Source organism: Leptidea sinapis, chromosome 1, assembly GCF_905404315.1.
Source record: "Leptidea sinapis chromosome 1, ilLepSina1.1, whole genome shotgun sequence".
NCBI lineage: Eukaryota > Metazoa > Arthropoda > Insecta > Lepidoptera > Pieridae > Leptidea > Leptidea sinapis.
Window position 1 is genome coordinate 17,340,503 of NC_066265.1, and position 27,275 is coordinate 17,367,777.

Here is a 27,275-nt window from a genome sequence, read left to right on the forward strand (position 1 = left end):
GTAAAATTATGATTTGAACAATATGGATATCGTATCCGAGGTTCTCGAGGGTGCATGGAACGAATTTGGGATATTTTTTTAAATCCATGATGGCCGCCGCGCAAAATTATCATTTGAACAATATGGATATCGTACCTATCCGAGGTTCTTGGATTATAAAAGTATAAATATATTGTATTTGTTGATATAAATTAGACTCGAAATAGGGTCGAAATCGGGTCCATTGAAATTGACTAACGACTTTGAAGCATCGTTTCCTTTGTCTGTTTTTTTCTGTTCATATAGTTTGAAATATGTTTACTTTACTTGGAAAATTATCGTACAATGTAATAAAGTAGTAATTTTTTCCAAATTATATTTTATATTATACACAAACAATCTCGCACTTCTTCAATCACTCAGTTTTTATCGGTGCAAGTAGTGTTAAATTTGTAACACAAAGACGTATACGGTAATTTAGTATTCAACACATTGTTACAAGGTAGAGACTTGGCTAAATATTCACACCTCCCAGGAATCGATCTATAACCCGAAATATAACCTATGTCATTGCAGTTTGTATTTGCTTACATAAAGAAAACAATGTGCTAATGTTAAATAATTATCAAATGGTGATATACAAACACACATTTAAATATAACGCTACAGTTACTATTAATATTTAACAGTGTTATAATAATTAACGTTTTAAGTTAACAATTTTAATGGCTAAACCAACTCTGCTATCGCTACATCCCTCGCAAGGCGACTGTCAAGATCGAGCGAGGTGTGACACCTCGTTGATTGGTACAAGCTAAAGGTATCATACATAAATAGTACTTATAGGTATGTGCATCTAAAGCGTAAAAAGTTATCAAAACACGCTAACAGATGGCGGTACTCTGTCTTTCCAGTTCCAACAGTTGAGATAACTCCCTATCACTAGTTGAAACAAAGGTACTCTGTGTATCTAATATATAATATAATCTGTGACCTGATGTTGTCATTTAAAAATTTGACATTGATAGATGACAGTTACGTTTAATGTTCGACTTCACGAATCAAGTCCTTTCTTGATAAACATATGTGTCTAACATGGTGAGTTCAAATCTTAGAGCCAGTTTTAATCCTAAATAATCATATCTTATAACTAATATAAAGTTGTTTTTTTAAGTAATTTACTATTGTAGTGTATGTTGAGTGATGTTTTTGACTTTATTTTATGTTCACTCGACGTTTGAACGAACTTGAAATTAAGATTGCATTAATCCTCTAGTTCCACACTCCGTACATAAATAGACTTAAAAATCAAATGAATTGAAGTGATTCACGAATATGGTACCTAATACCTATTACAATTAATTGGGATGTTCACGAACTGAACGTTCCATGTTTATGTTATTTCAGTTCATAAATGTTATAAATTTAATAGATCAGTTGTACACACGTTTTTATTTTTAGGCTCGCGGACCTAAGAAGCATTTAAAGCGTTTAAACGCACCTAAAGCATGGATGTTGGATAAGCTGGGAGGTGTTTATGCGCCTCGGCCATCCACTGGACCACATAAACTCCGCGAGTGTTTACCGCTCGTCATCTTTTTGAGGAACCGGTTGAAGTATGCACTGACCGGTAACGAAGTTTTGAAAATTGTGAAGCAGCGTTTGATTAAAGTAGATGGAAAAGTTCGAACTGACCCAACTTATCCTGCAGGTTTCATGGGTAAGTATCTTAATAAGTTCTGTTACTTTAATAATATCATATTATTATGTACTATAACGTATCTGAGTATATTTTATCTATATGTTAATATGCATTATAAGGTCGGAATTAAGAGCATATTCTAGGTTTACTGATCCCTTGATTTTTTAAACAAACATTAAACTAGACTCTTACCAGATAGAATTATACAAATGTAGAGATAATATTTAGTCATTATGTGGGTCAAAGTTATCTGCAAGAAGAAAGGTAAAGGCCTACTTCAATACTAGCCATGGCAAAGACTGCTAATTAAAAAACACAAGTGGCAAACAAAATTTGTTGATATATGTTTGATGATTAATTAAGCCAGTTGAATATAAGGTGTCCCACAGTTTGGCAAAGGCCTAATTTAACTCTCCATTGTATCTGCTAAGTAACACACATTCAATCTGTTAGGCTAAGTGGATGTTGTCTTTTCATCATGTTAACGAAGCATCCTAACACAAATATTGAATTCAAGGTTTAAAGGAGACATTAAATGAACATGGGTAGAGCTATATAACCTTAATCGTAAAAAAATATCCTTAATTTTAAAGTAAGTTATTGAAATTTTGAAACATATTATATATTAATCCCCTTATTCATAATAGTCTGCTAATCTAAAGCATTGCTAATTCTCACTCTGTCTTCTTCTATTGACCTAAGTCAGAATGAGAAAAAACACTCCTAAGCGGCTGTTTAAAGTTAGCGGACCAATATGAATAAGGGTGTTAAGAAACAAATTTTAATCACCCTAACATAGCCTTATAAGATGGCACGAAGTAGGTGTCAGTGCTGCTTATTAGGAGTGTGCAGCTACTAGATTTCTTACAGGTTGTTTAGAAATGATATTATGAAAATTTGATTTATTTTGGTGAATTATGTATTTTATTTTAGAATATTTTAGATTTATGATTAACTGTTAAGTTATGTGTTTATTTAATGTTGCCATTTTAGCATGATGCTGTATATAATTTATTTTTTATTACTTTTTTTGAGATACTTTGTTTAAACAACTTTTCAACTTTGAACATGATTCATACTATATTGCATTCAGCACCTTACAAGCTATTTGTTATGTAATACAGCCAATGTAGAATAATCTAGTTTCTTGTACATAAATTCTTTTCACAAACTACTTTTTCTGAATGTGCCATATCGACTCAAGTGGCCAGGCACCTCTGGCGCATGTGCTAGGTGGATCTGTGGTCATCACATGACATCTTGGCTGGGGTTCCATTGTGACTAATTTCTCTTTAGCTGTTTGGGTTCTGTTTATAAAACTTATGTCCCCACTACTTTTGTTTTAAAACAACTAGCTCTTTGTTGAATAATATAAATAATAGAGACTGCACAATTTTAACAATTTTCATCTAAAGTTAGACATTTTCACCAGCTTTTTTATCTTTACCTACAGATTCTATATTGAAAATTACTCTACTACTATATGTATTGTGTTTAAATAATAATTGAGGGAAGGAGACGAACCGTGCATGAACATGGCGCCACCGGCGGTTTAGTAGTTATTAACCCCCTTATTCATAGCGGTTCGCTAACTTTAAACAGCCGCTAACAAGTGTTTTTTCTCATTCTGACTTAGGTCAATAGAAGAAGACAGAGTGAGAATTAGCAATGCTTTCAGTTAGCAGACTATTATGAATAAGGGGGTAATTCTCTAATTCTATAACAACCTGTCTTGTGATAATTCCCAGGTTCTACTTTGATTGTAACTTGTATTTTTTTTATCTTAAGAGATAAAAAAATATATAAATAAGAAAGACCTTATTTTATGTAGCTACTGTTTATTAGAAATTATGTCACTTTTTTTAAATTGATTCTGTTCAAAGCTCAACTTTTCGAAATGGTGGTAATGTTTTAAACATTCATAAACATAATTTTGATGTATGCTAATAAATAATTTTTGGTTTGATATAAAAAAAATAAATTGAAACATGATATAAGTATTGTACTAGCCCCAACTCAATCATAATACCTATGTATTTATTTGGTCTATATATTTATCTTATTCCTATAAATAAGATAAATTGAATATATTATCTATTTCATTTGTTTTTCTGATTAGCTAACAATCTGTTACTAAATCACTGATAAAAGTTATATTAGTATACTCATAATTTTGTAGCAGTTATATTGATTGCATATGGGATGGGTTCGCAGCCTAGTGAAACTCTAAGAAAAAAGTGAGAATGAAGAAATGAAGTGAATGCTTGATTTTATGAAATGTGCAGTCTTAGATAGCATAGATAGATTGACAGATAATTTTGTAAAAAACGGAGATAGCCAAAATCCACTATGTTCGCTTTCAAACTAAGTCGAATTATAAGTTGCCGCCACAATATTGTATTTACCATTTCAAACTTATGTAAAATCACTGCATGTTTCATACTAAACTAAATTTTAATTTTTACTTAGGCTGTCCTGCCTCTTATTGCATAATATTTACATCCTCTTTGTGGGTGGGTTAAATATTCAAATGTTACACATTTGAACTGCAGAATTTAGGTAGTTTGGGAACTGGTAGACATTATGTTGTCATTCATAAAGATATTTTTATTTCAGATGTTGTGTCCATTGAAAAGACAAATGAATTATTCCGTTTAATTTATGATGTTAAAGGCCGCTTCACAATTCACAGGATAACTCCTGAAGAAGCAAAGGTTTGTCAATATATTATATTATATAGCTTTTATGTTGTAGTGCTCCAAATTTTGGTGACTCACATGAGAAATTGAACCAAGCAAGATCTAAAATATTGTATACACTCATAAGAAGCTCATTGATAGTGGTGCGAAATGTGAGAACGGACATCTCTTTCTCACATTTCTCACATTCATACACATCTTCTTTTAGCATTGGAAATGTAATTATTTAGCAAAATGATTAAAAACATCATGTTACATAATTTTGTCAATTTAAAGGGGCACTTACCTGAAATGCGACGGTCTATATGTTTTGATATGCCATTATTTGGAGAGATTTTCACTGAACACTGTCATTTTTTGATTGTAGGTACATCAATAATAAGTAATATTATATTGAACCCCATAATATTATAGGTTGTGTCATAACTGTTCTGTATTAATTGCAGTACAAGCTTTGCAAGGTGCGCGCAGTGAGCACGGGTCCCAAGGGTGTCCCGTACCTAGTGACCCACGACGGCAGGACCATCCGCTACCCAGACCCCCTCATCAAGGTGAATGACTCCATCCAGCTGGACATCGCCACCACCAAGATCATGGACTTTATTAAGTTCGAATCAGGTTTGTTTATATGCAAATATATTATCCCCGTAAGATAGAACGTAATTCAAGAGTGGATTGTAATAATGACCGACAGTACTCTGTACATGCCAAAATTTTAGGTGTAGCACTTGAAATAAAGATTCTTAAGTGTTATAGATATCAAATTGACTTTAAATTAAGTGGAGGCATTGTTGGGGATGTCTTGAGATGTTCGAAAAGATTTAACCACAAAAGAAATTGAAAAACCATTTGACACTTGCAGATTTTTAACATCAAATTCATGTGTACTGTGCATTATAAATATGGTTATTTTCATGTATTTCAAAAAACTATGTATAATTAATGTTTCAATATGGTATCATTCAAAATTTGGAAGGAATTATAGAATGCACTTGGTATCTCCTGTGATTTATCTAAATTCTAAGGTCTTTGATTCTGTTCAACATTCAACACTGGTCAGGAAGCTACTACACTATGGCATGAAAGGAACTGCACTCGTTCTTCTGATTCCATATTTAAATAATAGATTTCAGAATGTTGATGTGAAAGGCGGATCTCCTGGGACTTCTCTCAGTATGTGGGTACCACAATGTTCCAACAATAGACTTATTGTTGGTCTGTTGCTCTTCCTTCCAGTGGAATCTGCTTTATTTCTTGACAATTACTCTGGATTCCAAATAACAATGGGGCCCCCATATTAAAGAATTTGCTAATAGACTTAGTTCTGCAGCATATGCGGTCAAAAGATTAGACAATAAACCTACATAGGCGCTACTAGTTCAGTTATTTTCATAGTATTATGTCCTATGGTATATTGCTATGGGTCAATGCTGCCGATATCAATACCATCTTTCTATTCGCGCTTTTTATACCCTAAGTCCTTAAGAATCATTGAGAGCAAAATTTAAAAATATAAACATCTTGATTGTAGCCTCTCAATATATGCTTGATAATGTTAAGTATGTACATAGGCACATAGAAAATGTCATAACCATAATGTTAACACCAGGAACAAACATAAACTTATAATGCCTCCTCGGTTAAGTAGAGCTAGTACATCTTTTATGGGCCGATATATATGGCTTTTACAATGAGATCCCAGAAAATGTATTACGAAATTCAAAAGAATTGAAAAACGTTTGTGTGCTCAAGGTTACTATAACACCTTAATAATTGGGAATGGAGCGACCACCCTCGGGCTATTAAATAATAAAATATAAAATTTTACAAATTATTCATATTTTTATAAAAGAAAGAAGCCCACTGAGTTTCTTGCATCCGTTTTTCTCAGGTCTCAGGCACACTTTTTCGAATTGTTTAGTAGTTTTTTGAGGATACAGATGTTACCAATTGTGAAATTTGAAATCACCCTTTGCCAAAGCACTTGGTAAAATTTTGAAGGCTCCAGGATAACATGTGCTTGTTTTTTGTTGTTATGGAAGAAAAACCTGTTCTCCTTAACTTAGGATAAGAAGACAAATGAGTTATAATAGCATTTGCTCATAAATCTTAACAATGTTAACATGTATGGAAAAATATCTTTCATTACCCACATACAACCATAATTAAAATATTATTTTTGAAAAATTACCTCTACATTTTTGCAATTTCTAATTCCTTTTTAACAAAGGAAATTATAATACACATACAGGTTTTTTTTTGGTTTAAGTATTGTGTACCATACATAACTTTTTGTTGTGGAGTCTTAGAATGTTGCTATAGCATAATATGAATCGTGTCGGGCAGAATGATTGAATTAATTTTGCTGTTGCAATTTCAGGTAACCTGTGCATGATCACCGGAGGAAGAAACTTGGGGCGAGTGGGCACCATCGTGTCCCGTGAGCGCCACCCCGGCTCGTTCGACATCGTGCACGTGCGGGATTCCACCGGGCACACGTTCGCCACCCGCATGAACAACGTGTTCATCATCGGCAAGGGCACCAAGGCCTACATCTCGCTGCCGCGCGGCAAGGGTATCCGGCTTACCATCGCCGAGGAGCGGGACAAACGCATCGCGGCTAAGGTCGCTCAGCATTAGATTTAAGCCTACAATAAACACTTACGTCTAATTCGGGCTCTTTTCATTTATGAATCTGAATCATTAGCTCTGGTGGATTGACATGATCCTCTGAAGCAAATACACAATTTTTTTTACCCACTTACTATGTGAGTAGTTCTCAAAATACATGTTAATAATAATTATGTCTCAAAATATTCTGTTGTTGAAAAACTTGACTTAATAATTTCTAAATGTTGTTATATCAAAAACTAAAAACATATTCTAAAGGATGAAGCAGCATGTTGATAAGTTCACTTAAATATTATTGTTTGAATAAAGCGGATACATTATGACGGCATTAGTAAAAACGCCCTACAGATTTGTCTTTAAAATTACTAAAGTTTTATCATTCAGTGCCTGTACCAAAGCATATTGAAGTTAAAAATCTATTCTTATCTATTCTAGTAGAACATAAGAGAGTCATCTCAGTACAGAAGTTTACATCAAAGACACACCTCTCGGTTTTGGCGTCACATTTGAGGGTGAACATTTCTTAGGTGTTGCTGATGCAAATGCTTTCCCTAATTTATTTGAAAGCACATTTTTACCAGATGTAGGTACCTACCTATACTCGATGTACCCGATAATAGTAATTAAGTCAACATTTTTTGTATAACAAATCAAATCAAAATCACTATTCATGCAGATCAAGGAAATGACATGAATGTGCCGAAAGTTTTCTTTTTACATTTAGGTACCACCACTTCGGAAAAGGTTGAGCTTTAATGAGTAGTAAGAAACTCATTGCCACTCTTTTAAATCAACATTTACTTCATTAGCAACCACATTACTTTCATTTATTTACAAATAATTTCAATTATAATACGGGTATCTAAAGTGATTATAAAATATACATAATCACTTTAATTTAAAAAACATGCAGCAAGAGTTTCTGGTAAAAGAATCACCCAGCCACCAATGTAGCACGCGTTCACAAGCATGACCTCACCTCCATAGACCATATTTTAGGAAAAGGAACCCGCCCTCAGTGACATGACGGAGCTTTGCAAAATGTTGGATTCTTATGATGTTGAATCCCACAATGTTGCATTCTTACGATATTGAATCCCAAATTGTTGGATTCTTAATATGATGTTGAAACCCAAAATGTTGGATTCTTATGATGTTAAATCGCAAAATGTTGGATTCTTATGATGTTGAATCCCACAATGTTGCATTCTTACGATATTGAATCCCAAATTGTTGGATTCTTAATATGATGTTGAAACCCAAAATGTTGGATTCCTATGATGTTGAATCGCAAAATGTTGGATTCTTATGATGTTGAATCCCAAAATGTTGCATTCCTATGATGTTGAATCCCAAAATGTTGGATTCTTAATATGATGTTGAAACCCAAAATGTTGGATTCTTTATGACGTTGAATCCCAAAATGTTGGTTGGATTCTTATGATGTTGAATCCCAAAATGTTGGTTTCTTATGATGTTGAATCCCAAAATGTTGGAATCATCCTCATAGGATGTCGGCTGGATTATGGGTACCTCAACGGCGCCCATTTCTGCCGTGAAGCAGTAATGTAAGCATTACTGTGTTTCAGTCTGAAGGGCGCCGAGCTAGTGAAATTAATGGGCGAATGAGACTTAACATCTTATGTCTCAAGGTGACAAGCGCAGTTGTAGTGCCGCTCAGAATTTTTGGGTATTTCAAGTATCCTGAGCGGCACTGCATTGTAATGGGCGAGGCGTATCAACTACCATCAGCTGAACGTCCTGCTCGTCTCATCCCTTATAATCATAAAAGTTAAAAAAAACTCTTAATATGATTTTGAATCCCAAAATGTTGGATTCTTATGATGTTGAATCCCAGTGTTGGATTATTAAGATGTTGAATCCCAAAATGTTGGATTCTTATGATGTTGAATCCCAAAATATTGGATTCTTATGATGTTGAATCCCAAAATGTTGGTTTCTTATGATGTTGAATCCCAGTGTTGGATTATTAAGATGTTGAATCCCAAAATGTTGGATTCTTATGATGTTGAATCCCAAAATATTGGATTCTTATGATGTTGAATCCCAAAATGTTGGTTTCTTATGATGTTGAATCCCAGTGTTGGATTATTAAGATGTTGAATCCCAAAATGTTGGATTCTTATGATGTTGAATCCCAAAATATTGGATTCTTATGATGTTGAATCCCAAAATGTTGGTTTCTTATGATGTTGAATCCCAAAATGTTGGATTCTTAATATGATGTTGGATTCTTTATTAATGATGTTGAATCTCAAAATGTTGCATTCACTAGTGGGAGGCTGCTTTGCATAGGATGTCGGCTAGATTATGGGTAGCTCAACGGCGCCTATTTCAGCCGTGAAGCAGTAATATAAGCATTACTGTGTTTCGGTCTAAAGGGTGCTGTAGCTAGTGAAGTTACTGGGCAAATGAAACTTAACATCTTGTCTCAAGGTGACGAGCGCAGTTGTAGTGCCGCTCAGAGTTTTTGGGTATTTCAAGTATCGTGAGCGGCACTGCATTGTAATGGGCGAGGCGTATCAACTACCATCAGCTGAACGTCCTGCTCGCCTCATCCCTTATAATCATAAAAATTAAAAAAAGAACTTAATATGATTTAAATCCCAAAATGTTGGATACTTATGATGTTTTATCCCAAAGTGTTGGATTATTAAGATGTTGAATCCCAAAATTTTGGATTCTTATGATGTTGAATCCTAAAATATTGGATTCTTATGATGTTGAATCCTAAAATATTGGATTCTTATGATGTTGAATCCTAAAATATTGGATTCTTATGATGTTGAATCCCAAAATGTTGGTCTCTTATGATGTTGATTCCCAAAATGTTAGGTTCTTAAATGATGTTGAATCCCAAAATGTTGGATTATTTATATGATGTTGAATCCCAAAATGTTGGATTCTTATGATGTTGGATTATTTAAAATCACTTATTGAGCGTCAAAATCTATTTATTAAGATGTTGAATCCCAAAATGTTGGATTTTTATGATGTTGAATCCCAATTTATCGTAAAAAGTTGAATTTACTAGACACAATGTCGAGTTCCTGAAATGTTGAGTTCACTGAACTTGCTATATGTTGAATCACAAGACGTTGAACGCATAAAAGTTGTATCCCAAAAATCCGAACAACAATATACAAAATTTGTATAGTATTGTATATACAGGGTGGCGCAATAGAACGTGCATATTGCATCATCTTTTTTCGCGGGGTAGAAAGTGCGCGGGCGGGGGGAGTCTGCATCGTTGGGTAGGCGGGCTCATGGAGTTTTAGTCACTATGAGTCACTTCGACGGGAAGCGTCGCGCATTTTACGAGAACTCTCGTTCATACATCGTTACTAGGCGTTTATATTGTTCTGAATATGGCCTTCGGCAAATTAGTGAAGCTCCGAGTGCTAATTTAATTAAAATATGGGTTACAAATTATTAAGTTATTTGAGTAACAGCTGTTACAGGTTACTGATAAGAGTAGTTAGTAATATTTTGTCACAGCTATTATTATGTGGTTTCTAGGTCTGTTACATTATTTTGATCTAATAATAAATAAGTTATGGCTCAGCTCTTCTTTTAAATGTGGGAATAGAAAAATCCTGTCTACTTACATTGACATTTCTGAATATTTTTAATTCTGATAGTTTCGTCAATAATAAAGGTACTTAACTTTTATGTATTTATTTATATAACATACTATCTGACAAGATAATACTTAAATGTTGGTAAGTAAAATATTAAATAACATTTCAATTAAAATATTATTTCTATTTACGAGGCACGTATTTGCCAACTCTGGTAAGAATAATTATTGTCAAAGGCAAGTGGACACAAATTCAAGACGGTAAGACCAGTGGGAGGCTCCTTTGCACAGGATGCCGGCTAGATTATGGGTACCACAGCGGCGCCTATTTCTGCCGTGAAGCAGTAATGTGTAAGCATTACTGTGTTTCGGTTTGAAGGGCGCCGTAGCTAGTGAAATTAATGGGCAAATGAGACTTAACATCTTATGTCTCAAGGTATCGAGCGCAATTGTGGTGCCGCTCGGAATTTTTGGGTTTTTCAAGAATCCTGAGTGGGACTGTATTGTAATGGACAGGGCGTATCAGTTACCATCAGCTGAACGTCCTGCTCGTCTCGTTCCTTATTTTCATAAAAAAAAGTAGGACACGGTGGAAGTGCACACACATACGTGAAATATGTACTGCTGAAGAGTAGGTACTCGTGAAACTAGCCACAAGCCAGGCCTTATCGGCCAGAATATAATTCAATATTTAGAATAAACGCGTTAGCACCGGCGTCAACTCAGGGGCACACGTTCTTAGCACGATTGGAGAAATACCATCCGGCCCGCTCGACTTCTTGACGTCCAACGAAAGCAAATCTCGCCGAACAGTTTTCTGTCTGAACTCTACTTCAGGCATAGACCTCTGACACCGTGGGATGGTCGGCGGTGTTTTTCCGTTGTCGTCAAGAGTCTATTCGTTGTCCCCTGGACCTTCCCCTACATGTAGGGTAAGTAGATACATGTAACTATACATATTTACAGTGTTTTATATTGTACGATGAACGCAACCCTGCCTGACTCAGACTCACACTTGACGGTTCATGGTGCGGTGCGGCGGTGTGGCGGTTACAGGGAAGGGATCATCACACCGTCCGATGCAGATGGTTCGGCCGCACCAACTTCGATGTATAAACATTCAATCTCCTACACCTTCCTTTAGAATTCCGCGCCCAACGCGACACAATAAAACAATCGCATGGTTATATTTTTTGTTATTACTTAACTTTCTAACATTAAATATTTACAATAAAATTCATGCTAACATTAAATATTTACAATAAAATTCATGTCAATCCTGAAAACACTTATATCACAATATTACTCGTAGCACAATATTACTCGTCAGTCAAGTGTCAGCTGCGTCTGGGCGCGGTCGTGGCCGCGTGCAGGCGCACGTGCTTGTTGAGGTTGCTGGGGTCGCCGAATGCCCGCAGGCAGTGGCGGCAGCGCAGCGGCTTGTAGCCCGTGTGCGTGCGGATGTGGATCTTGAGACCGTACTTTCGCGAGTACAGCTTGCCGCAGTACAGACACACGTGGCCGGCGTGCGAGCGTCCCCAAGCCGCCGCCAGGGCCTCCAGCTGCGCCGGTGAAGTCACGGGAGACGCCTCGCCAGCCGCGCTTCCTGCAGCCCTCAGCCTCGCCACACACTTGCGCCAGAACAGCTTCTGCTCTAGGGGCTGACATTTCAGGAACAGATGCACTTTCAGCGGGTTGGGATGCTCAAACTCCGCTCCGCACTCGTGGCACACGTAGTTACCTTTACCTGCACAAAGATTACTATATTATGTACAACATTCATGTTACATGTTCAAATACTAATTATGCCACAAATATTTTCCATAAGACAAGAGGATTAACAAACTTCTGGCTCCTCTGTCACAAACCACAACTCCATTATTTCGGTAAGCACAGTTTGTAAAAATATTAATAATATTTATTTAGTTCTTAACTTAAGGCCAATTTTAAATTATTTTACAGGAACCCCTGAGTGGGTGAAATTGATAGTGACAGTAACATAACATATTGCAACAACACTTGGTAAACTGAGCGATCTGTGCATAATTTTGCATTGGCGTATGAAATGTCCCAGTTAGTTTGAGTCGCCAAAGAGGCTCCCAGACGTGGATATCCACATGCCGTCTGTATTGGATATTCTGATGACTACTCAACCCGATAGCTACGAGGTCACTGACGACGCTTCTCTCTGAACGTCCGACCATTGCCTGGTCTGAAGTGTAGTGGCTGTCCAACGGCCACATCGCAGAACGCCAGCCCCCCGACGCCCTATCTGCTGACTTTACACTACAAGTCACCAGAATCTAAATCTAAGTAGGTACCTACGTCGTCAAAATCGGTGAGCAGCTTTCTATTTAGCCGTCCCTGTCGCCACTGCACGTGAGACAAATTTTCCCATATGGCAAGAGAGAAAGCTGGTCTTCTGTGCTCTCTTTTTGCCTCCAACTCGACTCTTGGCGATGACGGAAAATTAGGTCGACTATTCCACCGTGTCAGAGAGAGCTCTGCATAGAGATGCATGAGTTACAGTTCGGACAGAAAACTGTTCGGAGAGCTCTGTTTTCGTTTGACGTAAAGAAGTCGTATGTTATTTCTCCAATCGTGCTTAGAACGTGTGCCCTTAAGTTGACGCTGGTGCTAACACATTTATTCCGGCACATTCAAAAGGCGTAGTCCCGAACTCATGGAAGTCAGCCCTTGTCCGTCCGATACAGAAAAAAGGAGGCATTTCGGATCCGGCTAACTACAGGCCTAGGCGCCAAGTCGAGCAAAAACAAGCGTAACATCCTATTTTCGATGCATTTCAGGCCATTTTCGACTCCCTATAACTATATAGTTTAGTAAATAGAATTAGAACTTGTCAAATTTAATTAATTTTGTCTCTCACTGACTGACTAATCGATCTTCAAAAGTCTCCACTTCTAGCAGACATAGAAGCTTCGTAACCATAAAGCAAAGTAGTCGTGGTAGAACACATACTGAACTAGATACAAAGAGCCTAGCTTCAATACTTAGTATTGCTTGTTCGTCACGTTACGGTACCAACTGTAGGTGGAGGAGTAGTAGGTGTGTGTCGTACCGGTGATGTTGCGCGGCGTGAGGAACGGCATATCCAGTAGCGCCAACACGCCTTCGTCGAACCACAGCGTGAGCTCTGTGTGCGGCGCCGCGTCCGCCGCCAGCCGCATGTGTAGCCGCGGCGTGCCGGCGGCCGACGGTGACGTACACAGCAGCAGCGGCGCCGTGGCCGCGGCACTCGCCAGCGGGGCACGCGTCACGCAATCTGCAACGCCCTCTGTCCCTACCCCGCACGACAGCGTACCCGACTCGTCCATCTCCATGTACACCTGAACACACAGACAACATGATTCGACACGCCACACCAACCTTACCAGCGGGAGGCTCCTTTGCACACGATGCCGGCTAGATTATGGGTCCCACAACGGCGCCTATTTCTGCCGTGAAGCAGTAATGTGTAAACATTATTGTGTTTCGGCCTGAAAGGTGCCGTAGCTAGTGAAATTACTGGGCAAATCAGACTTAACATCTTATGTCTCAAGGTGTCCAGCGCAATGGTAGTGCCGCTCAGAATTTTTGGGTTTTTCAAGAATCCTGAGCGGCACTGCATTGTAATCAATTACCATCAGCTGGATGTCCTGCTCGTCTCTTCCTTTATTTACATTAAAAAAAACATAATTGATAAGATGTCTGGATTATAGGTTTGGTCACGAATATGTGGAATTGAAGATTTCAATAAAAAAATTCAATATTAATATGTCTTTACAGTTTCGTCGCAATTATTTTGATTCTATGTTATTTTTAAAAATTCTCAATAACATGATTGACTTTCCAGCCCTTTTGCATAACATTACATTACATTACCTTAGTACCTACCCCGTAGATGTGAAACCGATAATCAGCATTCCGCATAGCTGGACCGTTTATATTAAAAATTGTTTTGTGTGTATGTGTAATTATATTATAGATACTGAACTTTGCTGTAACCATACATTTAAAAAGCTGTAACCAAATTTAGAAAAATATATTTAGTTGCCTTACTAATTTTACCTTACTAATTTTCATATTATCTGTATTGGCTGTAATAAAAATTAGGGAACTAGAGGTCTAGATTTAATATCCTGTTTATGAATGTGATCGTTTGTTTCTATTGAATAAATAAATACCTAAATGATTAGACACACCCCACCAACCTGACAGGTTTATTTCAAACAACTTCTGCTTAAGACTGAACACCTCGTGTCTCAACTGTGGACAGCGCTGCAGCGAGGCCGCGGGTATATTACACAACATTGTCTGAACTTCGGCACATACGAAATTGTGGATAGCGTTTTAAGGGTCCTTTAAAAACGTTAATTTAAACTTACTCACTAAGAACATTTAGGCAATGCTATCTGGATGAAAACTCCCATGTGACATTTAACTTGTAAGATGAAATATTTCGTAAGATTTTATTAGGAGCCTTCGTTCGCCACGAAAATCGTTCATCACAATCTCTTAGGTATGTGCCTAATGCACACATGGGAGATTTTAGTAACAATATTATATTTCAAAAAATGTAAAAAAAAAACTGCCCGCGTTACCACTCAAGTGTCGGTTTGGTCAATTTCGCACCTATTTGTTGCTAGAAAGACGGCTCAATATCACATAATCACTCATCTCTACTACATAACTACAACCGGACTGGCGGCTGTCAAAGTGCTTTTGTTCCTGTTTGATATTCGCCATTTTGGCGCTGTCGGCCATGTAGCGAGAGTCTGCGGTACTAAAACTAGTGATGACAACCTCAGCAAACATCGATAGGTGGTGGGAAACTATTTACAAAAAAAAATGTGTACTTATTACGTTGATTCTTGAAGTATAAATAACACGGAAAACGAACGAAATTAATTCAAAATGTAAAAATACTTCAGAGTATTGTACGTTCCTTCGCAGCCATTTATATCTACGTCAAACTTAGTTCTCTGGACGCTCGCGAGTGGCGCTTCAAATAGGCACAAAAGATTTCAAACATATGGAACAGCCTGTCATGTCTTATTTTAGTGAGATGAGTAACTAGAATCAAAACAATCGCCTGTCAGTTCAAGGCCACACGTCCGTGCAGTTATGACATGACACCGGTAGTTTTTTTTGTCATATGGATTGTCTAAAAGCAAAATACTACACACTTCAATAACTCACTAACACATCTGTAAAACTACCACACATGAACATTTTAAATTTAGTCTCGCCGTAATGAGGAGAGTGTTTGTCTATTACGATAGTATACTAAGTTTATGGGTCAATACGTTATAATTTTAAGTTATTACTTTTATACTCAGGGGCCGCATGTAATTAAATGTCTGTCGATTATAATCATCATCATCATCAGCCGGAAGACGATCGGTCCTGCGCTGCGTCGTCCTACGTATTTCGGCGATCGTCGGCCCATCTTGTGGTGGGCCTACCATCACTACGTTCCCCGGTACGTGGCCGCCATTCGAGGAATTTATTGCCCCAACGGCCATCTGTCCGTCGAATTATGTGCCCTTGCCCACTGCCACTTCAGTTTCGCAATCATTAAGTAACGAAGTTTAAGTACGTGAGTATGATATAAGTATATCTACCACTATCATTGACAGTATTATCTTTAACTTTTTAGTGTTCGTAACTATTTTAAATATGTTGCTATCCGCGAGGACCTTTAATTGGCTTTATGTCACTATTAGATTTTATTTAAAACTATTTTACACTATTGGTCTTCCTATATGAATTAAATAAATAAAATGACAAGGGATATCCGCTGTATCATAAGTAAGTAATAGAAGCGCGCTACCAGCAGCGGAAAGAGCAGTTTGTATGTGTATTATTAGCAAACTATGAAAATTTTTCTCAAAGTAAGTAACTATTACACGTGGACACGCGTATTACATATTTTTATTCAAAATAAAATGTGACATCACTTATTGATAGTCTCATTCCAAAACGAATGCCTCAGACCGGAGTAGAATGGGCGCAATAAAACTTCAAAGAGGGCGATCGCTCCATTCCCAATCTGTGGCATCATTTAGGAAGTCATTTGTTATAGTAACCTTTACCTACCACACAAACGCTTCTTAACAATTCTTTTGAATATTGTAATACTTTTGTTTTGAACATTTTCTGGGATATTGTTGTAAAAGCATATACATCGCCCCACAAAAGACTTACTAATTCGACTTACGGCCGTTCCCAATATTCAGTCTATCTCCGGTTGTGGCCTACTTGAGATAAAAATCGTAACTATCGTTGACTTTTCTGTCCCAATAAACTTATCGACGGTAACTCACCTTATCCGTACACGATGTCTGTCAATGGGACGACGTATAGCTTACCAGCGATAGAAGTTTGTATGGAAATTGCAATTCACGCGTCCCAATATAAGGCGATAAGAATGACTTATCCGGTATATTGGGACAGCTTCAGATTAAGTTAAAGTAATTTATCTCTATCTGTAGATACTATATTAGGAACGGCCGTAAGTAGTATATGAATATGTACTTGTAGCAGTAGCACTTACCTGCGCGGGCTCTTGTTCCCGGCGCCGTTCGCCCGCCAGAGCCAATTGCGCCGCACAGAAGCTGTTCGAACGTGCGCCACGCCGCAGCCCGCGACCTGCCATCAGCCGCGCACTCCCGCCTGCAGCTCTCATCACCGCTCTCATCACCTGCCAACTTCCACACAAACTGTGCCCGGCGTCCCGCCACCCTGCGTTATATACCGAGCGCCGGCAAGGGAGGACGATTCACTCTTAATTTGCGGAACACCCTCCGCTAATATGTCCGCGATTAAACTTTTGTTAGAAACTAACAGCCCTCCCGCACGCTCCCCGCGCCCTGCACCCCGCACGGGCGGATATACTTTACTCAATCATATATCAAGGTAGGGAATTATTTGTTATAATAGAATAAAAACGAGATAGTATTATTTGCGGATGACACTTCACTCATTTTCAAAGTGAAAAGAAGACAAGTTTTATATGACGAAGTAAACAATGCTCTATCTGACATAGTGTACTTGTTTAGCGCCAATAACCTATTGTTAATTAATAGTCTAGTCTCTGTCTGCTAGATGTACGTTAGACTTTTGATGATCGATGAGTCAGTCAGTCAGTCAGTGAGTGATAAGATTAAGAAACTACTGGCTCAAATTGACTGACATTAGAAATATACCATGTTTATACAATTACTGCTTGCATTCTGAAAATTCAGGCTTCTAATTTCTTCCACATCGAAGTTATATATGTATAGGGGGTCGAAAATGGCCTGAACTACTACGAGACAAGGAAAGTACGGCCGTACTGCTTGTTTTGCTCGACTTGGCGGGGGCACTGCCGTATTCCTAGATAACCCCTGTTTTTTTAAAGCAGGAATTAAAAGAATGACAACTGTTTAATATTAAATATATTTAAATTCTACAAATATTTTACAAGGAAATCAGATTATCTTTAACAACGTCTAGGTTCATGGTTGAAATTTTCACCGTTACACGCACGTACCTACTCTGTCTACGTGGTTCGTAGTCACGTAAAGCGTAGCGCTACGTCTGGACAGGTGATCAAATTAAATGATGTCTCCCTTACACACACTCCTCTAGACACACTTGATCACCGAACACTTATTAAGACCGGACTAGTCTTCGATAGTATTGTTGAATGCTGTTCTGGTGCGAAACACAGGCTAGCCAACATTGAATGTTAACAAAACAAGCAATTGTTGGCAGGCCCGACCGTACACATCGGAACTTACTTTAGATCGGAACTTTGCGGCAAATAGTTGAGTTATTTTGTGATATGTCCTACATAATATTATCTTGTATTTAATATAGGTAATATAAAACGCTAACAGCGAAGCATTATGGACTATTCAAACAGTAGAAAATGTAGTAAATGTTTCAGAAATAACCTTAAAACGTAACCGAAGACAACGTAAGTAGGTGAAATCAAAACGGACACGACGGGTACAATACCATTAACTAAAATAAATGTTATTCAAAAACATTATTACTTTGTTACACTTGGACAAGATTTGTGAAATTATCATAAGAAAAATATATGAAAATATCTAAAACTAAGATAATAATTCATTAAATAAGTATAACGCAGGGTGACGTCGAGCGCCCCCTCGCGGCTGCCGTCGTCATTGCTCGTCGTTGTCTGAAACAACACGTAGAGTGTACAATAATTTATCGACCAAAGGATTAGACTAAGACTTAAGGCTGGTGATTGCAACTGCCAGTCCACCTAGAGCGAAGCCTGTGCTAGGGCTGTCCAAATATCCTCGGCCAAATTGTATTTTTTTTTTATTAAAGTATTGATCTTAGATGGGGGCTTTATTGGTTAAATAAATAAAAAAGATCAAAAATTTTAATTTTACTAATTATGTACCTAAGTTTAATTATTATATATCCTACTAATATTGTAAATGTGAAAGTTTGTATGGATGTATGTTTGTACCTCTTTAACGCAAAAACTACTGAATGGATTTTGATGAAACTTTATAATAATATAGCTTACACACCAGAATAACTCATAGGCTATAATTTATAAAATTATAGTGTGAATTATCCAAAATATAAAAGAAGTGTGAAGTAAGTAGAAAAAAATCTGCAATTTATATGGCAATACAACGTTTGCCGGGTCAGCTAGTATTATATATAATGTATAATAAATATATATAATTTTACAGCAGTTCTGTCTCTGCCTCACTGTGTCTAAAGCGGTAGAAGTAATTTGACTGTTGTCGAACAGACAGACCGGCCGCTCTTTATCTTCGCTCTCCTTCGCGGTCTTACTTGTTTGTTATGTCGAGTCTGTACTGTAGATACCCCTCCGGTTGCCAGAGCAGTATATACACATAGTATTTTCTTTAATTAACGCGAATCTCACACATTTAAATAAAACTTTTACATTTTAATTATTATTTTAGCTATTCCGATGCTTCAAGACCTTTCCAGATCTCGTTTTCAGGGGGACTGCAGAAGAAATGAGTCAAGATAGTATTTGTCTTAGTTGTCATTATGAATTTATTGCCTTGATTAAGTGTCTACGTATAGTTCTAGCTTTAATGGTAAATAGACTAGTTTAAATTTCACTGAAAAAATTAAAGATGCCCATTGAATATTTTTATAACACAGGTACCTCGTTTAAAATTGTTAATACTCATAAAGAGTGGAACTGTTTTGCATTCTAAATGAAAAAATAACAAAACATAAATAATTTCCTCTATTATTAAAGTTGTTCAATCGCGGTTCGTGGCCACAGTTTATTCAGTTTTAATTCACTTATTAATCGTAACGCTTAAGCCGCTCACAACATTGTTGTATTGTGTCGTGTGTACAGAGTACGGCGAGCGGGGCGCAGCTGCACAAACAGCGCCGCGCGTGTCACTCGGACCCCTGCGTATTTGTAGATAGAGCACACATTGGCGTGCACTGGGTGCCACCGTCGGCGCGACGTCCGTTTTAGGTGTATGAGAACGCACACTTGCTCACTTGGTCGGTCTTTACTTTGACATAGCGAGAATTAACAGTGAAGTGAAATCATGCGATAACGGCGGGCGACCTTCATTAATAATAGAGGAACCATTAGCCACGCCACAACCACTTGCGAGTGGCTGGCGAGACGCAGGCCCGCCGAGATGATAATCAAACGACACGATAACATCAGTTAATTCGTTTATTGTTCCCTCCGCGGCGGCTAATGCGCACCCACTGCACGTGTGTTATGCCGTGTGGCGAGCTCCATCTGGAGTGCGTCTGGCAGCGATTACCGGTGTTCAATAGCTGTTCGGCGATCATTATAACGCGTAGTACGTCAGACCGCTGCCTGTTGTAACGCATGACATATGACCGTCCGCCTACGTGCTACGTTCTCTATGCTACGTTCGCTGTACTATGTTCAACGTCCTATGTACTACGTGCCCAAAACTGCTACGCACACACTTGTGACACTGCACTTCAATAGATAATTAACTTATTTTATTTTCTATTTATTGGGAAAAACATACAGTTATACATTAATTTATTATACAATATATATTATTACTTATCAAGTTATAGTTCCCAACATCCTAATTTATGGAACATATTATAAATATGAAAAAGTTTGTTAAAAAAGATTAACTATACTGAAGGGGTTAACTAAATAATAAAAACACATACAAAGAAGAATTTAGAGCATAACAATGTATTGCAGTGACTTGAAATGTAGTCTAAGAACGTGAGGAGGTACGGTTTATTTTAGAGTTGATTTTTTGCAATAAATGAGGAGAATCAATATAGTTATTGAAAAGTTTGTACAAAAATAACAGATCAAGATAAATTGTACGCTTTACCAGAGCAATTACTTTCCGTTGTTTCGAGGCACCCTGGTAATCCAAAAAATAAAAAGCTTTAGGATACTTTAAGGATTTAAAAACCTTATTTTGAAATTTTCGGTATGCTCAATATGTATAGCATACTGTGGATTCTAAATTAGGTTAGCGAATTCAAGGTGGCTCCGGACCAAAACGTACACAATTATTAATAATATAAGTTTTCGGTTGTTTATAGGGCTCAGATAATCTAAGTATTAGTTTACAAGTGGGAGGCTCCTTTGCACAGGATGCCGTCTAGATAATGGGCAACCACAACTGCGCCTATTTCTGCCGTGAAGCAGTAATGTGTAAGCATTACTGTGTTTCGGTCTGAAGGGCACCGTAGCTAGTGAAATATTGGCCAAATGACACTTCACACCTTATGTCTCAAGACGATGAGCGCAATTGTAGAGCCACTCATAAATTTTGGGTTTTTCAACAATCCTGAGTGGCACTGCATTGTAATGGACAGGGCGTATCAAATACCATCAGCTGAACGTCCTTTTAGTCTCGTCCCTTATTCTCATAAAAAAAAGTTTCTTGAATGCCTTAACGCGCGAGTTTAATGTAGAGTTCAGACTTACTTATAATCGATGACCATAATCATGAGTGTGTCTATAAATTTAAACAAGGCTTAAATTTACAATTTCAACCTAATCATTAAATCCCAAATTTTTGTTCTGCCTTTCTTTAACACACGTCATGTCTAAAAAAGTTTTCGTCATTTCTCGTGCTTGGTGATGAACATATTCGTGTTTTTGGAACGGAACCTGATTGACTCGGATCAGTCATTATTAAAATAAAAAAATAACGCGGAATCCCAACTTTAGTATTAACGCGACAACACGGTAAGCGTGCGATATCTCAACGATGGCACAGCACTACACTGCAGGCGCGCGAAGCGAGGCGTGTCGACAGCTCCCACTTCCACCTCAGGCCCCGACTTCATTAAAAACGCACGCTTTCTATAAATCTCTAATAATCTGCACTCTTTTTATAGTTTTATTGGAAAATGTGATTAAAATTACAGATAAAATGAGATTGAGATAAAAATAAGTCCAAGTCGACTTGTAGAGCTCCACGGTTACTTATGGTCCCTGAGAGTTGAACAAAGCATACAAGATTTTATCAACAATACGTCACTCGAACGGTTGGCTCAGTTGGAAGAGTGCTCGCACGGAACGCGAGAGGTCGCGGGTTCGAGTCCCGCATTGTTAATAAAATTGGTCATTATTATTCATTATTTTCATTAATTGTTTCCATATTATTGCTGCTACGAAATAACATGTATGAATTATCTATGAAACGTCTTTTGATGGGGCTTAAATTTTCCGAACATTTACCATTTTAATTTATACTTTTTAACACGATCGGGAAGTAGAGATTTTGACGCTCAGCAAACAGACAAATTTTTTGAAAAAAGCTGATAATTTGACGGGTGAATTATCGATTGAAAATAAGGGTTCTTTTTCGATATTTGAGTCAAAGTAAGGTGGAAAAATAAATATTTCAATACTAATAAATTATAGTGTATTTGGGACATAAAAAGGTAAAATTGACGCCAAATCTCGTGAAAATCAAATTTGATTTTGGTAAAGATAAAAATAAAAAAACCAAAAAGTTGGTTTTGTGAATTTTTCACATAAATTTTGAGTTTATGTGAAAAAAATGTAAAAACAAAAGTTGTAGATCTTTTTATTACCTACAACTTGGTAATGGAAAAATGTTTATTTTTATTTTTATGGAATAGGAGGACAAACGAGCGTACGGGTCACCTGGTGTTAAGTGATCACCGCCGCCCACATTCTCTTGCAACACCAGAGGAATAACAAGAGCGTTGCCGAACTTTAAGGAAGGTGTACGCGCTTTTTTGAAGATCGTATCGTCGCGGATACACGGGCTTTCATATAAATTATTAAAATGGTTTTCATATAGTAAATAATACCAATATTTGTTTCCTGGTAGAAGGCCAAAACGATACGTCGGCTGAAATCTCCAGAATAGTTATAGCGGCCAGCATACCTGATGTCGTGAAGACCATACGACTTGAAGATTGCGTCGGACGCGATTCGTTGCCCGAAAGAAAAATACAGAGAACCGCAAATGCCGTAACCCGCGGAAGGCCGTCCTACCGCGAGTACAAGACGGAAGCGAGTAGATCCTGTTCCCAGGACCCACTCGAGGTTGTGTCTTGGCCAGTGGGCTGCAGCATCACGATAGTAGGTAGTAATAGTTACAATAAAATTATTATTTTGTTGGGGACCCTTTTTTGCAAATGAGTTTATTGTTTTAGTTTAATTGTGATGCTTTTGTCAGAATATTTAATGATTAAATCGGTTTTATTCTCATGTACCTAAACCTTCTTAAACTCTCTTTTGTTCGTACAGTATACGATCAGCGCACGGCGAATTACACTTGTGGTCGTTATTTACAAATCTTTTCACTATTCAATATAAATGTTGTAACAGATTACCAAATTGAAAGTGTCACTAATGTAATAGGACGGCGGGCCCTCGGCCGCACGTGCGCTCTGCCCCTCCCATCCAAACAATATTATAACGTCATCACGGCGTGTCAATGTTAATCGTGCGCAACCGCACCGGGTCGCGCCGAACTAAACCCTCGGCGCGGCCGCGTAGGGTCCATTGTGTGCGGAGTGTGCGAGTGGTGCCACTAGCGAGCGATTAGCGACACATTGTCGCGGTGGACACGGATAAGTCGATGCGGCCCGCGATAGCGGTTTAATGAGAGTATTGAGCGCGCGGTCACGGCGGCGGGTGCAACGCACGTGCGGCATGACAGGTGCCACCTGCGCATCGCACAAGCCGAAAATTAAATGTATATCATTTCTATTCTTGGACATCATATCTAACACTTCAATATCATTAAATCTGCCAGTTATATACCTTAACCGTATAGGTCTAAATGAGGTAGGTATTTATAGGCAGTTATTTTCTCAAAATTGATTCCTTTAGTTAATTATGTTTGATGTCATTTCTAATATACTGGAAGCTACTACCGCTTCGGAAACAAATGGCGCTCTGAGAGAGAAGAAGTGGCGCAAAAAACTCTGCCAGCATTCTTTTTTTGCGCTCTTTTTAATGATATATACAATATTGTACTGTCATTGCTATTGCTATAAAACAATAATAATCTAGTCCCAGGCTGTCGGATCGCTTAGATATTCAGCTGTGGAGTAGTAGGATTTAGACAGAGACATTTTTTAATAAAACATTTAATTTTTTTTGTAGATAATGCCTGAACAGTAGCTGGGACTTTATTATAAAAGTACTGTTTAGAAGTCACATCCCCACGGTGGAATCACATAGCCATGTTGCCTCACAGGTGAGACCAGCGCGTTAGAAATTATTGAGTATTATTATTAAATATTAGTTCCGATGGCGAAAATGACATAATGCGTAGGTAAGTGTAGTTTGAAGCAGCACATTTATTTGAGAAAACTCTTCCACAACTGGTAATTAACTAATCATAAGACTGCATTTCACCGGTATGTTTATTTTACTAAACTGCTGTTTTTTAAATTAAATTTACGAAGATCATTATTCGCTATGAGATTTTAAATTTATTCGTTTTACCGTCTTTATTATATAATATATTGACACACTTTTACACAAATTATCTTGCCCCAAATTAGGCATAGCCTGTGTTATGGGTTGCAAGACAACGATATATTTAATAAAATATGCTTACGTAAACATACATAAATACATATAAACATCCATGACTCGGACACAAATATCCATATTCATCATATGCTTCCACCTACCGGAATTCGATCCCGGGATTTAGAAGTTAGTGCTTTAGTCCAAGAGGAATCGGCACATGAGTACCGAAAACTGGAATAGTTTCCTCAATTTTTTTATGCGTTCCTCTTCAAATTGCCCTACTGATGATATAAACGCATGCTGCCAAGGGCAACCCCGTGCCATATTGTTTCAACAATTGCAAGGAATCATTATTATTCAACCGGACAATTTTTCTATATTCTTTATTTTAATAAGGACCTTTTTATATGTATTTTAATACATATAAAAAGGTCCTTATTAAAATAAAGAATATTAAATAAAGAATGTATTTTAATACATATAAAAAGGTCCTATGACTTTTCATGAAAAAGTTAACATTTTTAGAGATATGAATTTTTTAATTTCTTGCTGTGGTTCTCTTGAGCGCTCATCAAAACGTCCCAGATTTTTCAAATTATTCACAAGCCTTTTCAAAACTTTACGAGACGGTGTTTGTCTGTCAGGATATATTATGCTATACCACCGCAAACTTCGAGAGATGTCCTTATCGTTCAAAAAATATGCTTCCATTTGATCAAAACTTACTTGATATGCCATGTCTGCAATAAATTAACACAATAACACGTGTGTAAGCGAATAAAGACTAAACAGATAAATATCCGAAAAGCAAAAGCTTGCATAGACTGTTCCATTTTCAAATTTAAGAACAACATTTAAAAATTTGTCTTCTTTTTAAAACATCTTGAAAAGTATGCATTCAAACAAACGCTCTTATAAATTGTTACATTCTCAAATTTAACAACATTATTTTTGTTTTAAATTTGCCATGTATTGAAATACTAAGTTTTATCATTTTATCTACATGTCCACTTCTAATAAGGAAAACTTTAAAGCATATAATTGTTTTTATGAAGTGGGTACTTATTTACTAATAATCAATGCAATCTATGGAATGATAATATCGCTACTTTTCGAACGTCGGCGTCGACAATAAATTACTTTCTTGAAATTTGACTCAAACATTTTACGTTGTTAATATCTTTTAAAATACTGAAAAGTGGAAGTGTTCTAACCCAATCCCTGACCCACTCTCGTGTCAATACTATGTTACTTTAGTTTTTGGCCATTCTTTCGATTGGCATCATAAGAGTAGGGGTGTTTTTTTTTTTAATTTAAGTCAGTTCGTTTCCCAGACAAGGCAAGTAATTTTTTGAAAATATTTGAATGCAGAATTACTAACTTTTAAAAATAACAAAGTCTTCTTTCACTAAATTACCCTATCTACGACATTTAAGGCGACACTAAATGCCAGCGACCTTGAGCGATATGAGTTCACGGCTGCCGGCCCGCCATCTATGTAACAAAGCCAATATTTTCAAAATTCTTGCGTGGAAAACAGTTTATATGCTCACAACCCTCGTTATTCACTACTAATCTGAATAAATGAACCTACACAAAAAAGTACAAGCTATAAGAATAACTTTTCTGAGAGAAGTACCAACAAAATGCGTCACGCCATGCCAAAAACATGTTTAACTTCAAAGAAATGTGGTAGTTCAAAAAGGCTCGGCAGTGTTAACTATAACCAACAGCAAGCATTAGCAACCTACAAATAAGATTTAAGGATATGTGTAACAGGATTAAGTAGTGTTCATAGCTCGAAATGATATACTTTCACCACAAAACTTGTCTAAAAACACCATGTTTGCGTGTTTTCTGCTTACTCTTCGCCTTAAGGTACTTACTTCATGTTCCATAACTTTGGGATGCCCTGTATTTATATAATATTAATAAGAGGTGTACTAAATCTTTATTAAGTTTATTTATATTTTTTAGTTTTTGAAGTCGGTTTTTTTATTTTGTACTTTTTAGTGTCTGTAATAGGTTGTTCTGTAAACTATAGTAGGATTTTTCTAGATTACACCAGGTACTATCATTCCACACATTCCGTTGCTTTTTATTGTCATTTATTAAATAGTTATTTTTTTATGTAGCTTAGAACTACGAAGGGTAAGGGTGCCGCGGACATTAAACAATATTGATCCCACAAAACGAGAACGGAAAAATGGGATCGACTCCGAAAAAATGCTGTTCGAAACTCTATTTCACATTCTTGTGAGACAGTAAAATATCGTGAAGAACGTTTGTTTGGTATGAATGACATGTAGCCTAAGGCCCACTTACCGGGACACGGGTTGATAATAAAAATAATATATAATCAACATGAATGAAGGAAGTCCTAAAAAACTGTAGGCTAGTTACAATTACATCATCCACGTAAACAAAAATGTTCATAAAATGAAAACTACTGGGTCAAACTATGTAAAAAATTTTTTCAGACCAAATGGCAACTATTTCATCGAACTAAAGAAGAATCACGTAAATCTCAGCGTTATCAGTGTACATACATAAAGGAAATACGTACATAAAGGAATACTTCCTCCTTTTTGAAGTCTTAAAGTGTCTTGAAAGTGTGGGTTTTGGTTCAATGATTGTTATATTGAT

At 37.1% G+C, this 27,275-nt stretch overlaps 3 protein-coding genes across 4 annotated transcripts in view; 1 reads left to right on the forward strand and 2 right to left on the reverse strand.

The window, feature by feature from the left end:
• Window positions 1-944: 944 nt before the first annotated feature.
• On the forward strand, window positions 945-7,051 carry LOC126967895 (40S ribosomal protein S4). 2 transcript variants are annotated; one of them, XM_050812595.1, is made up of 5 exons: window positions 945-1,077; window positions 1,441-1,699; window positions 4,298-4,395; window positions 4,827-4,998; window positions 6,761-7,051. In XM_050812595.1, exons 1-5 carry the CDS (start codon window positions 1,075-1,077, stop codon window positions 7,018-7,020), a joined length of 792 nt encoding a protein of 263 aa, XP_050668552.1. In that variant the 5' UTR covers window positions 945-1,074; the 3' UTR covers window positions 7,021-7,051. The 2 variants fall into 2 exon arrangements, with proteins under 2 accessions (XP_050668552.1, XP_050668560.1); XM_050812603.1 differs by lacking the exon at window positions 945-1,077 and adding an exon at window positions 1,180-1,317.
• A 4,876-nt stretch (window positions 7,052-11,927) lies between these two features.
• LOC126967919 (PR domain zinc finger protein 13) lies at window positions 11,928-13,895 on the reverse strand. Its single transcript, XM_050812624.1, has 2 exons — window positions 13,692-13,895; window positions 11,928-12,359 (listed from the first exon to the last, which is right to left on the reverse strand). The coding sequence occupies exons 1-2, from the start codon at window positions 13,798-13,800 to the stop codon at window positions 11,950-11,952; spliced, it is 519 nt and encodes a 172-aa protein (XP_050668581.1). The 5' UTR covers window positions 13,801-13,895; the 3' UTR covers window positions 11,928-11,949.
• A 4,723-nt stretch (window positions 13,896-18,618) lies between these two features.
• The window catches only part of LOC126967885 (radial spoke head protein 3 homolog), a 32,467-nt gene continuing 23,810 nt past the window's right edge, over window positions 18,619-27,275 (reverse strand). The window contains exon 9 of the mRNA XM_050812583.1: window positions 18,619-18,803. Coding sequence (XP_050668540.1) covers window positions 18,787-18,803 — 17 coding nt within the window. The 3' untranslated portion in view covers window positions 18,619-18,786. The remainder of the gene's footprint in view (window positions 18,804-27,275) is intronic.